The sequence below is a fragment of the Oncorhynchus kisutch genome, linkage group LG17, assembly GCF_002021735.2.
Source record: "Oncorhynchus kisutch isolate 150728-3 linkage group LG17, Okis_V2, whole genome shotgun sequence".
NCBI lineage: Eukaryota > Metazoa > Chordata > Actinopteri > Salmoniformes > Salmonidae > Oncorhynchus > Oncorhynchus kisutch.
Window position 1 is genome coordinate 13,691,444 of NC_034190.2, and position 12,789 is coordinate 13,704,232.

Below are 12,789 nucleotides of genomic sequence, written 5' to 3' on the forward strand. Positions count from 1 at the left end.
CCAGGCATGCTCGACTCTCTCTGAGATGTAGACGGCGCTGCGATGGCATGCGCAATCAGAAGCAGAAAATAACTACGCTTGTCCCGAATGTATTGGTGTTCGAGAAATCATATCAAACTGAAATTAAAGGGTTATGTTATTAACACAGTTATCCAATGTCGTTGCAATGTCTAGTCGAAAGAGATCGCTATACTCGGAGGACAGAGGGTACCGCAAAAGGCACAATGAACCAAAACAAGATGTGGAAAAACTCAAGAAACAAGCGACAAAAACTGAACCAAGAAGTGCAAAAGTGAAGACGTAAGTAAACCACACATGCTTCGGTGGTAACGAACTTGTGGAAGAATAAAACATAACAGTGTAGTTGATCGGCCTTGTGATTTACCAAGAAACTTCCTATCATTGTTATATTACTGTAGCTTTCAGCAAAGACAATTTAACTAGATCGGTTCTGTAGCATGGCTCGACAAGGTGCTTTGCCCCTGACTTAAGGGGCAAAGGTTTACCTACCTAAACAAAAAGTATATTATCATATTTATTCTCACCACCATTGTTTTCTTTTCCCCTCTATGCAGTTATGAAAAACCTCCTGGATTCATTAAGGTATAGTAAGGGCAGGTCATTATGACTGCTCACTGCCAGGTAAATCATTACTGTGATAGACGAGCTGTAGCTAGCTAGCTATCAGTGAAGGGATTGCTATGGAAACTGGAATATGTTTCATCTTGCTTCTAATTGAAACACAGGGGCTGTTTTTTTAGGAAGACTACAAACCAGAGGACTGTATTCCTGCTGATCCAGGAAATGAGGATGCTAGAGACTTCCTGGTTCAGGCCCCCACCAAGGGGCTGTGGATGCCTCAGGGGAAGGGGGTGAAAGTGATGCAGTGTGAGTAGAAACACACAGTTATTATGTGGCACCCTGGTGCCTGCTAAAAAGTCATCACATGATATTTGTCACATGCATGACTACATCCGGTGTCGACCTTACTGTGAAATGCTTATTTACAAGCCCTTAACCAACAATGTAGTTCAAGAAAGAGTTAAGAACATATTTACTAAATAAACAAAAGCTAAAAATAAAATAATAAGTAACAATTAAATAACAAGGCTATATACAGGGGGTACCGGTACCGAGTCAAGGTGCAGGGGTACAGGTTAGTCAAGGTCATTTGTACATGTAGGTAGGAGTAAAGTGACTATGCATAGATAATAAACAGAGAGTAGCAGCAGTGTAAAAACAAAGGGGGGTCAGTGTAAATAGTCCGGATTGCCATTTGATTAGTTGTTCAGCAGTCTTATGGCTTGGGGGGTAGAAGCTCTTATGGAGCCTTTTGGACCTAGACTTCTCCGGTACCGTGCAGTAGCAGAGAGAACAGTCTATAGACTGAAGTCTTTCACAATGTTTTGGGCCTTCCTCTGCATTATATAGTGAAAAGGGTGCCATTTGAGATGAATACCTACCAGGGGAGGATGGCTCACAATAATGTCCGGAACAGAGCAAATTGAATGGCATCATGGAAACCATCAGTGTGCTGTGGATGAAGGAGGACGAGGAGAGGAAGCCACTTTAGACAATTGAGATGCACCCTAAAATGTAGGTAACACAGGAGGTTGGTGACACCTTAATTGGGGAGGACGGGCTCGTGGTAAAGGCTGGAAACCATGTGTTTGATATATTTCATACCTTTCCACTTAATCCACTCCAGTTATTACCACGAGCCGGTCCTCCTCAATTAAAGTGTCACCAACGTCCTGTGATAACTACATTTTAGGGTGCATTTCAATAGTCTAAAGTGGCTTCCTCTCTTCGTCCTCCTTCAACTACAGCACACTGATGTGAAATAACCTTAAAAAACATAGTGCTTCTGCGACTGACTGGGATTAAATAGACACTCCTTTATAAGTGGGTCACTATCACAGATCTAGAACATGTACAGCTTGAAGTGGGCAGAGGTCCATCCATGCTTATGTGATCATGTACGGCGCTCTATTGAAATATAGCAGAAAGACAAAGAGAGTTGTCTTCACCACTGGATAGTCCTGGTCCTTATCCTCTCAATAATGTCACTTAAATCCAACCCCACTGAGAGAGACAGGAGAGTGGCTATGGGTTCGTCTCAAATGGCACCCTATTCGCTATCTAGTGCATTACTGTTGATCAGGGTACATGGTACACTCATAGGGCTCTGGTCAAAATAATTGCACTATAAAGGGAAGTAGTGGCATTTGGGACACAGTCTAGGCTTAGCTTGATAGACCCATCCCTTTTGAATGAGCTCAGGGTCTCGTCGGTGTAGCAGAGATTCACATCTGTTCTGCTTGTCCCTCAAAGAATGAAGGCTGCCCCCCCCCCGTGTTCTTCTTCGTAAAGCGTACTAGGTTAGTCTACATTCCTGTGGAATTACAGTCTTACCTGTTCCACATAATACTTTTAGAAAATGTTTGACTATTTATTCCTTTTGGTTTTGAATTGCATTCAGATGTAGGCTAAGTGATGAACAGGTGTATAGGAATCTATTCCACGTTCCAACACTAGCTTGTTTTGGTGATTTCTTAGAGAGCAGGAGGGAGTGTGCTTGTGGTACCAACATGACACTTCTCCCTTGTGCAGGCTGGAGATGCAGCGTTATGGACACTTGTGTAATTGGTCCAATCTTGTGTAATTGGTCAGCTGCTCTTTGAAGTTCTGGGTCCATACGTGTTAAGAGATGCTAGAACGAGGAGCTCCACCCTCTCTCTTTGCAAGTTACTGGCAAGTCTATGGGCCGAATTGTCCCCTACCATTCCTATGGGCCGTATTGTCCCCTACCATTCCTATGGGCCGAATTGTCCCCTACCATTCCTATGGGCCGAATTGTCCTCTACCATTCCTGTAGGCTGAATTGTCCCCTACCCTTCCTGTGGGTCGAATTGTCCCCTACCATTCCTGTGGGCTGAAATGTCCCCTACCATTCCTGTGGGCTGAATTGTCCCCTACCCTTCCTGTGGGCTGAATTGTCCCCTGCCCTTCCTGTGGGCTGAATTGTCCCCCCACCATTCCTATGGGCTAAATTGTCCCCTACCCTTCCTGTGGGCTGAATTGTCCCCTACCCTTCCTGTGGGCTGAATTGTCCCCTGCACTTCCTGTGGGCTGAATTGTCCCCTGCCATTCCTGTGGGCTGAACTGTCCCCTGCACTTCCTGTGGGCTGAATTGTCCCCTGCACTTCCTGTGGGCTGAACTGTCCCCTGCACTTCCTGTGGGCTGAATTGTCCCCTGCCATTCCTGTGGGCTGAATTGTTCCCTACCCTTCATGTGGGCTGAATTGTTCCCTACCCTTCATGTGGGCTGAATTGTCCCCTACCCTTCCTGTGGGCTGAATTGTCCCCTACCCTTCCTGTGGGCTGAATTGTCCCCTACCATTCCTGTGGGCTGAATTGTTCCCTACCCTTCATGTGGGCTGAATTGTCCCCTACCCTTCCTGTGGGCTGAATTGTCCCCTACCATTCCTGTGGGCTGAATTGTCCCCTACCCTTCCTGTGGGCTGAATTGTCCCCTACCATTCCTGTGGGCTGAATTGTCCCCTACCCTTCCTGTGGGCTGAATTGTCCCCTACCCTTCCTGTGGGCTGAATTGTCCCCTACCCTTCCTGTGGGCTGAATTGTCCCCTGCCATTCCTGTGGGCTGAATTGTTCCCTACCCTTCATGTGGGCTGAATTGTCCCCTACCCTTCCTGTGGGCTGAATTGTCCCCTACCCTTCCGAAACGTGAACAATGCTACACACCTACGAAATCGTGGTTTGTTCAAATAATCAAAGAAGCAAACCATTTATGTTTACCTAATCTGCCCACAAGAGATTATTTAAACTAATCATCAAGCCTTTTGACTAGTTGAATATAATGTGTTGTCTCAAACCAAAAAATGTGTCCCTAGGACTAGGATTGGTCCTGTCTCAACCATAACCTTGTGGGAACGTCTGCTCCTGGTCCCAACCATAACCTCGTGGGGACGTCTGCTCCTGGTCCCAACCATAACCTCGTGGGAACGTCTGCTCCTGGTCCCAACCATAACCTTGTGGGAACGTCTGCTCCTGGTCCCAACCATAACCTTGTGGGAACGTCTGCTCCTGGTCCCAACCATAACCTCGTGGGAACGTCTGCTCCTGGTCCCAACCATAACCTCGTGGGGACGTCTGCTCCTGGTCCCAACCATAACCTCGTGGGGACGTCTGCTCCTGGTCCCAACCATAACCTCGTGGGAACGTCTGCTCCTGGTCCCAACCATAACCTTGTGGGAACGTCTGCTCCTGGTCCCAACCATAACCTCGTGGGGACGTCTGCTCCTGGTCCCAACCATAACCTGGTCCCTACCATAACCTGGTCCCTATCATAACCTGGTCCCTACCATAACCTGGTTCCAACCATAACCTGGCGGGGAGGTCTGCTCCTGGTCCCAACCATAACCTGGTCCCAACCATAACCTGGTCCCAACCATAACCTGGCGGGGAGGTCTGCTCCTGGTCCCTACCATAACCTGGTCCCTACCATAACCTGGTCCCTACCATAACCTGGCGGGGAGGTCTGCTCCTGGTCCCAACCATAACCTGGTCCCAACCATAACCTGGTCCCTACCATAACCTGGCCCCTACCATAACCTGGTCCCAACCATAACCTGGCGGGGAGGTCTAGGTGCCTGACTGCCTTGGACCATGAGCATGCTTGCTTGATGCAACTGGATACAGTAAGGGTGCGTCCCAAATCACACCCGTTTCCCCATTTGTGCACTACTTTTGACCAGGGCCCATAGGGATTTGGTCAAAAGTAGTGCACTACATTGGGAAACGGGTGGCATTTGGGATGCAACCAGCATCTCTATCCTCTGCAGCTGGATGCTTCTGGACTCAGCAGATTCACACAGTGCAGTTGTTCTGTAGCCCTACTTGCTACGATGCCACTGCAATGATTAACATAAGTGCAAGCGTATCTTATTTTCATACATTCCATTGTGATACAACAACCGGATTTTAAAATGCTGATGTGGCAGAGGAGAGCATTGAATGGGGGGAAATAATGTTGCCTAAGAGCAGTAGCTGAATGGCGTTTTATCTCGCCATGCTTGTTATCATTGGAGTGTGTTATCCTGTACATTTAGTAAATAAGTACCTAAACCATCTCTTTCTTGTAGGCACACGAAGACCCAATGTACGACATGATCAGAGAAAACAAACAGAATGAAAAAGAAACAACATTCTGGTTTTATTATCAACATTCTGTTTAGATAGATGTCTCATTTTCCAACTGTTTCAATCAGAATAGTTTATTATTAATTGAGAGCCTTTGAGCACAGAAGAAGAATAACAACCAACTAATGTGAAATAAAAGGCTGTCATCAAAGGACACACCTCTGGTCATCGGAGGACACCCCCCCTGGTCATCTGAGGATACACACCCTGGTCATCGGAGGACACACACCCTGGTCATCGGAGGACACCCCCCCTGGTCATCTGAGGACACACCCCTGGTCATCTGAGGACACACCCCATGTCATCTGAGGACACCCCCATGGTCTTCTGAGGACACATCCCTGGTCATCTGAGGACACATCCCTGGTCATCTGAGGACACCCCCCTGGTCATCTGAGGACACCCCCCTGGTCATCGGAGGACACATCCCCTGGTCATCGGAGGACACACCCCCTGGTCATCTGAGGACACACCCCTGGTCATCGGAGGACACACTGAAGTCAACGCCCTAATTGAATTCGATTAAATCGATCACATCCTGATAGCTGTCAGAGCACTTAATCAAACGGGTGAATAAAAGTATGTTTAAAAATGGTGAAAGTGAACTTGGGTGTCTACGGAGAAGTTTTAAAGTGCCATCTGAACTGATGAAAGTGCAACATGCGATGTATGATAGGAGAGAGGCCGAGTGTGTTCTACAGGATCTTATGAGCTGATCAAATGAATGTTATGATGGTGTGAGAGACGGAGTGAAATGTGACAGTGGTAGACTCCGCTCTGCCTCACAGTCCTTGCCTTGAACAGTCCTAATGATTACTTCACTGTCCTCTGGGTGGATGATGTCAACGTGGACGAGAACAATGCTCCTCCAGCTCCACAGATGAATTATTAATGAAGCTTGGGAACAGCCGTGTTGGAAGTTTGGGTTGTTTTCAGTGTCTTGCAACTTGCACAAGCGCTCTTGTTTCTCTCTGAGCATACCGAATCAATGGAAATGTAAAGTTTTGGGCTAATCAAAGAACAGGGAGGCCTCTGTCTCTGAGTTGTTTGATCATTGGGTTTCTTGATATATTCATATTTTATTGCTGGCTACTCTGCTGGCTGCCTGAAACAAGATCTATCTCTGTCTCGCTCTCTTTGTCTCGCTCTCTGTCTCGCTCTCCGTCTCGCTCTCTCCGTCTCTCTCTCACTCTCTGCCCCTGGCTCTCTCCGTCTCCATCTCGCTCTCTCTGTCTCCCTCTCGCTCCCTCGGTCTCCCTCTCGCTTTCCCTCTCGCTCTCCCTCTCCGTCTCCCTCTCCGTCTTACTTTCCGTCTCGCTCTCCGTCTCCCTCTCGCTCTCTCTGTCTCCCTCTCGCTCTCTCTGTCTCCCTCTCGCTCTCTCTGTTTCCCTCTCGGTCTCACTCTCCGTCTCGCTCTCTCTGCTCCCTCTCGGTCTCCCTCTCGCTCTCTCCGTCTCGCTCTCCGTCTCGCTCTCTCTATATCGCTCTCGCTCTCTCTATATCGCTCTCTCCGTCTCGCTCTCTGTCTTGTTCTCTCTGTTTCTCTCTTGCTCTGTCTCGGTCTCTCTCTCGATGACCCACTTTAGCACCAGCTGAAACACCTTTCAGCCCATCCTAATCCCCATATGACACATACTCAGTACTCACCAGCTGTCAGCTGACAATCGCTGATAATTTACTTGATTCACAACCAGGGACACTTCTGAGTGAATGAGTGGAAATCTGAGAATCTTCTGATTCTGGAGGGAATAGTCAGATATTAGGAGGACATGACGTTTGTGTGTCTGATGAAAATGTTTCACCTTTCAGAAGATACTGTGTGTCAGTTTCACACCTTGCCCCTCTGCTCGAATGGTTCTAACCCATCTGACTCTCTTCCCTCTCTTCTACCCCCTCTCCCTCTCCAACCCCCACTCTCTCTCTCTCCAACCCCCACCCCCCACTCTCTCTCTCCAACCCCACTCTCTTTCCAACCCCACCCCCACTCACTCTCTCTCTCTCTCCACCCCCCACTCTCTCTCTCCAACCCCACTCTCTCTCCAACCCTCACTCTCTCTCTCTCTCTCCAACCCCCACCCCCCACTCTCTCTCTCCAACCCCACTCTCTCTCAACCCCCACCCCCCACTCTCTCCCTCCAACCCCACTCTCTCTCCACCCCCACTCTCTCTCTCTACCCCCCACCCCCCACTCTCTCTCTCCAACCCCACTCTCTCTCCACCCCCACTCTCTCTCTACAACCCCCACCCCCCACTCTCTCTCTCCAACCCCACTCTCTCTCTCTCTCTCTCTCTCTACAACCCCCACCCCCCACTTTCTCTCTCCAACCCCACTCTCTCTCTCTCTCTCTCACTCCAACCCCCACCCCCCACTCTCTCTCTCCAACCCCACTCTCTCTCTCTCTCTCCAACCCCACTCTCTCTCTCTCCTACCCCTACTCCCACCTAACTCTCTCCAGGATCCAGCAGCTGCAGCAGCTCCTGCAGGATGCTACCTCTTCCTCTGACAGCTCCTCCTCCACCAGTGAGAGCAAGAAGAGGAAACACAAGAAACAGAAAGAAAATAAGAAAAAGAAACACCACAAGTTCTCCAAAACCAGTGACTGTTCTGAGTCTGACTGAGCTGTTGGAACCTACCTGGATTGTTCTTGCAGGGAGAGGTGACGACACTACACTGCAGTGTCTGTCAGTCAGTGAGCGGCTACGGTGGTTCTTACCCAATGGCTCAGTGTCGCTTCAATGGTGCACTATGAAGTGCACACTAGATGACCCTCTGGTTCAGCCTTCCCCTCTGCCTTCCTTCCCTCCACCTTTAAATAATGCATGACTTGTCCCATCCCTCATATGGTTAAGGAGTTCATTAGTCCTCGACTCCATTAGATCATACCGAATAGGATCCTATGGACGTGCAGTAGTGATTGTGAATGTAGGACCCCTCAGGAGAGGAACTCTACCAGCATTGGTAATGACATGTTATTTGTCACATGCGCTGAATAAAATGGGTGTAGAACTTCCAGTGAAATGCTTCCTGACAAGCTTTCTCAACAGAATTAAGTAACAAGCTCAAAACATGAGAAATCAAACACACAACAATGAAGCTATTATACAGGGAGTACCAGTACCATATACAGGGAGTACCAGTACCATATACAGGGAGTACCAGTACCATATACAGGGAGTACCAGTACCATATACAGGGAGTACCAGTACCATATACAGGGAGTACCATATACAGGGAGTACCAGTACCATATACAGGGAGTACCATATCAGGGAGTCCAATACAGGGAGTACCATAATACAGGGAGTACCAGTACCATATACAGGGAGTACCATATACAGGGAGTACCAGTACCATATACAGGGAGTACCAGTACCATATACAGGGAGTACCATATACAGGGAGTACCAGTCCAATATACAGGAGTACCATATACAGGGAGTACCAGTACCATATACAGGGAGTACCAGTACCATATACAGGGAGTACCAGTACCATATACAGGGAGTACCAGTACCATATACAGGGAGTACCAGTAACATATACAGGGAGTACCAGTACCATATACAGGGAGTACCATATACAGGGAGTAACCAGTACCATATACAGGGAGTACCAGTACATATACAGGGAGTACCAGAACATATACAGGAGTACCAGTACCATATACAGGGAGTAACCAGTACCATACACAGGAGTACCAGTACCATATACAGGGAGTACCATATACAGGGAGTACCAGTACATTACAGGAGTACCAGTACCCATATACAGGGAGTACCAGTACCATATACAGGGAGTACCATATACAGGGAGTACCAGTACCATATACAGGGAGTACCAGTACCATATACAGGGAGTACCAGTACCATATACAGGGAGTACCAGAACCATATACAGGGAGTACCAGAACCATATACAGGGAGTACCAGTACCATATACAGGGAGTACCAGTACCATATACAGGGAGTACCAGTACCATATACAGGGAGTACCAGTACCATATACAGGGAGTACCATATACAGGGAGTACCAAGTACCATATATAGGGAGTACCAGTACCATATACAGGGAGTACCAGTACCATATACAGGGAGTACCAGTACCATATACAGGGAGTACCAGTACCATATACAGGGAGTACCATACCAGAACCATATACAGGGAGTACCAGTACCATATACAGGGAGTACCAGAACCATATACAGGGAGTACCAGAACCATATACAGGGAGTACCAGTACCATATACAGGGAGTACCAGTACCATATACAGGGAGTACCATATACAGGGAGTACCATATACAGGGAGTACCAGTACCATATACAGGGAGTACCAGTACCATATACAGGGAGTACCAGTACCATATACAGGGAGTACCAGTACCATATACAGGGAGTACCAGTACCATATACAGGGAGTACCAGAACCATATACAGGGAGTATCAGAACCATATACAGGGAGTACCAGTACCATATACAGGGAGTACCAGTACCATATACAGGGAGTACCAGAACCATATACAGGGAGTACCAGAACCATATACAGGGAGTACCAGTACCATATACAGGGAGTACCATATACAGGGAGTACCATATACAGGGAGTACCAGTACCATATACAGGGAGTACCAGTACCATATACAGGGAGTACCATACCAGAACCATATACAGGGAGTACCAGTACCATATACAGGGAGTACCAGAACCATATACAGGGAGTACCAGAACCATATACAGGGAGTACCAGTACCATATACAGGGAGTACCAGAACCATATACAGGGAGTACCAGTACCATATACAGGGAGTACCAGTACCATATACAGGGAGTACCAGAACCATATACAGGGAGTACCATATACAGGGAGTACCAGAACCATATACAGGGGAGTACCAGTACCATATACAGGGAGTACCAGTACCATATACAGGGAGTACCAGTACCATATACAGGGAGTACCAGTACCATATACAGGGAGTACCAGTACCATATACAGGGAGTACCAGTACCATATACAGGGAGTACCATACCAGAACCATATACAGGGAGTACCAGTACCATATACAGGGAGTACCAGAACCATATACAGGGAGTACCAGTACCATATACAGGGAGTACCAGTACCATATACAGGGAGTACCAGTACCATATACAGGGAGTACCATATACAGGGAGTACCAGTACCATATACAGGGAGTACCAGTACCATATACAGGGAGTACCAGTACCATATACAGGGAGTACCAGTACCATATACAGGGAGTACCAGTACCATATACAGGGAGTACCAGAACCATATACAGGGAGTACCAGAACCATATACAGGGAGTACCAGTACCATATACAGGGAGTACCATACCAGTACCATATACAGGGAGTACCAGTACCATATACAGGGAGTACCAGTACCATATCAATGGGCAGAGGTAGGAGTTACATCTCAGTCTAAACATGTTCCACAAACAGCATGTTGGTAGAGATCGTGACTGTTTTCATCAAGTTCCTGGTCAAATTGCAGGTATGAAATAGTTTGATTGTAGGCCTGTATGATGAAAACAGTGGGGAAAATTGCAGCAAAATGTTTTCCTTTATTCATCTTTTATAAGAGGCTGCTGGATGTTTGAATGTTTACTACGATCCTAGAAGTATTTGGAATAAATTGAGATTGGAATTGACATATTTCATTTGAACCCGACTGGACGAAGGGAGAGAATGTATTTCAGGGTGTTTATTTTATGTTGACTCCTCACATGAACCTTGAAGATGCAAGTAAAACATTCCTTCATTTTGTCATTATTCACTTTGTGTTTGTCTTTTCCGTACCTCTTCCAATATTTTTCAACTGCATGCATTTTATTTGTTTCATTGATAGGAACAAGGTCAAGACTGACCAACATGGACGCCTAGTGAGTGGCCGTCCTTCTATCACCTCTGACCACCACAGCACATCGCCTGTCGTTTCCTGTTCATTTCCAGATGATTTTATTAGTTGTATGTACAGGACCCACATGGTGTACACCATCCAACGGAATACTCACTTGTAGGTTCCTTCTCGACAATGCAACAACAATAAGAAATACAAGATGAGAATACGAACAGAAAGTAAATGTCTCAGGAGAATAAAATAAACATTTTAGTATTAGCAAAATACTGGAAGTTACGATTTATAGTCCAATGTGTTTTGGGGATGGGGAATTGGGCGGGCAAGTATTTAAATTGTGCCGTATTTAGCTATAATAATACGAGTCTGGTAGCAGTAGTGATGTGAGTGGGTGTGTATGTGAGTGCAGGTATACTAAGGTGTGGAGAGTCAGTCCAGTTCTAGTGTTCAGCAGTCTGATGGCTTGTAGATAGAAACTGTCTCTGAGGCTGTTGGATTCAGACCTCATACTCTGATACTGTTTTCCCGTAAGGGAGAGAACAGCTCGTGGCTGGGGTGTGTGGGGTCCTCGATGCTGTGGACCTTCCTCAGGCACCGTTTCGAGTGGATGTCCTGGATGGGTGGGAGCACAGTCCCAGTGATATACTGGGCCATCTTCACCACCCGCTGCAGGGCCTGCGGTCGTGGATGGAGCGATTCCCGTACCAGGCCGTGATGCAAACGGTCAGGACGCTCTCGATTGTGTAGTGATCGTATTTGGAGAGGACCCCGAGTGTCATGCCGGATTTCTTCAGCTACCTTAGGAAGTAGAGACACTGTTGCACCCTCTTGACAAGAATGGTGGAGGTGATCCATGTCAAGTCCTTGGTGATGTGAGCGCAGAGGAACTGAAAATGTCTGACGCTTTCTACTGCAGTCCTGTTGATGTGGATCGGGTGTGTTACCTCTGTTTCCTGAAGTCAACAACAACTCCTTTGTTTTGCTGACATTGAGGGAGAGGTTGTCTTGGCACCACAATGCCAGTTCTTACCTCCTCCCTATAGGCTGACTTGTCGTTGTTGGCTATCAGGCCTACAACGTGGTGTCGTCAGCAAAGTTGATGTTGGTGTCGTGCAAAGCCACACAGTTATAGGTTCACAGGGGAATGCATTTCAAATAACAAAAGTGAAGTTATGGAATTTCTTTAATGCGTTTTAGACAATCAGTTGTGTTATGACAAGGTAGGGGGTATAGACCAAGTCCATATTATGGCAAGAACAGCTCAAATAAGCAAAGAGAAACGACAGTCCATCATTACTTTAAGACATGAAGGTCAGTCAATAGGGACAATTTCAAGAACTTTGAAAGGTTATTCAAATGCAGTCGCAAAAATCATCAAGCACTATGATGAAACTGTCTCTCATGAGGACCGCCACAGGAATGGAAGACCCAGAGTTACCTCTGCTGCAGAGGATACGTTCATTAGAGTTACCAGCCTCAGCAATTGCAGCCCAAATAAATGCATCACAGAGTTCAAGTAACAGACACATCTCAACATCAACTGTTCAGAGGAGACTATGTGAATCAGGCCTTCATGGTCGAATTTCTGCAAAGAGACCACTACTAAGGACACCAATAAGAAGAAGAGACTTGCTCGGGCCAAGAAACACGAACAATGGACATTCGTTCGGTAATAATTTGTCCTTT

At 47.0% G+C, this 12,789-nt stretch overlaps 1 protein-coding gene across 2 annotated transcripts; it reads left to right on the forward strand.

Moving 5' to 3' along the window:
• On the forward strand, nt 1–8,242 carry rp9 (RP9 pre-mRNA splicing factor). 2 transcript variants are annotated; one of them, XR_002257685.2, is made up of 4 exons: nt 1–300; nt 576–603; nt 762–888; nt 7,680–8,242. XR_002257685.2 is itself a non-coding variant. In XM_031795142.1 (2 exons), the coding sequence occupies exons 1-2, from the start codon at nt 134–136 to the stop codon at nt 7,840–7,842; spliced, it is 330 nt and encodes a 109-aa protein (XP_031651002.1). In that variant the 5' UTR covers nt 1–133; the 3' UTR covers nt 7,843–8,242. The 2 variants fall into 2 exon arrangements, 1 of the variants encoding a protein (XP_031651002.1); XM_031795142.1 differs by lacking the exons at nt 576–603; nt 762–888.
• The last annotated feature ends 4,547 nt before the right edge of the window (nt 8,243–12,789 follow it).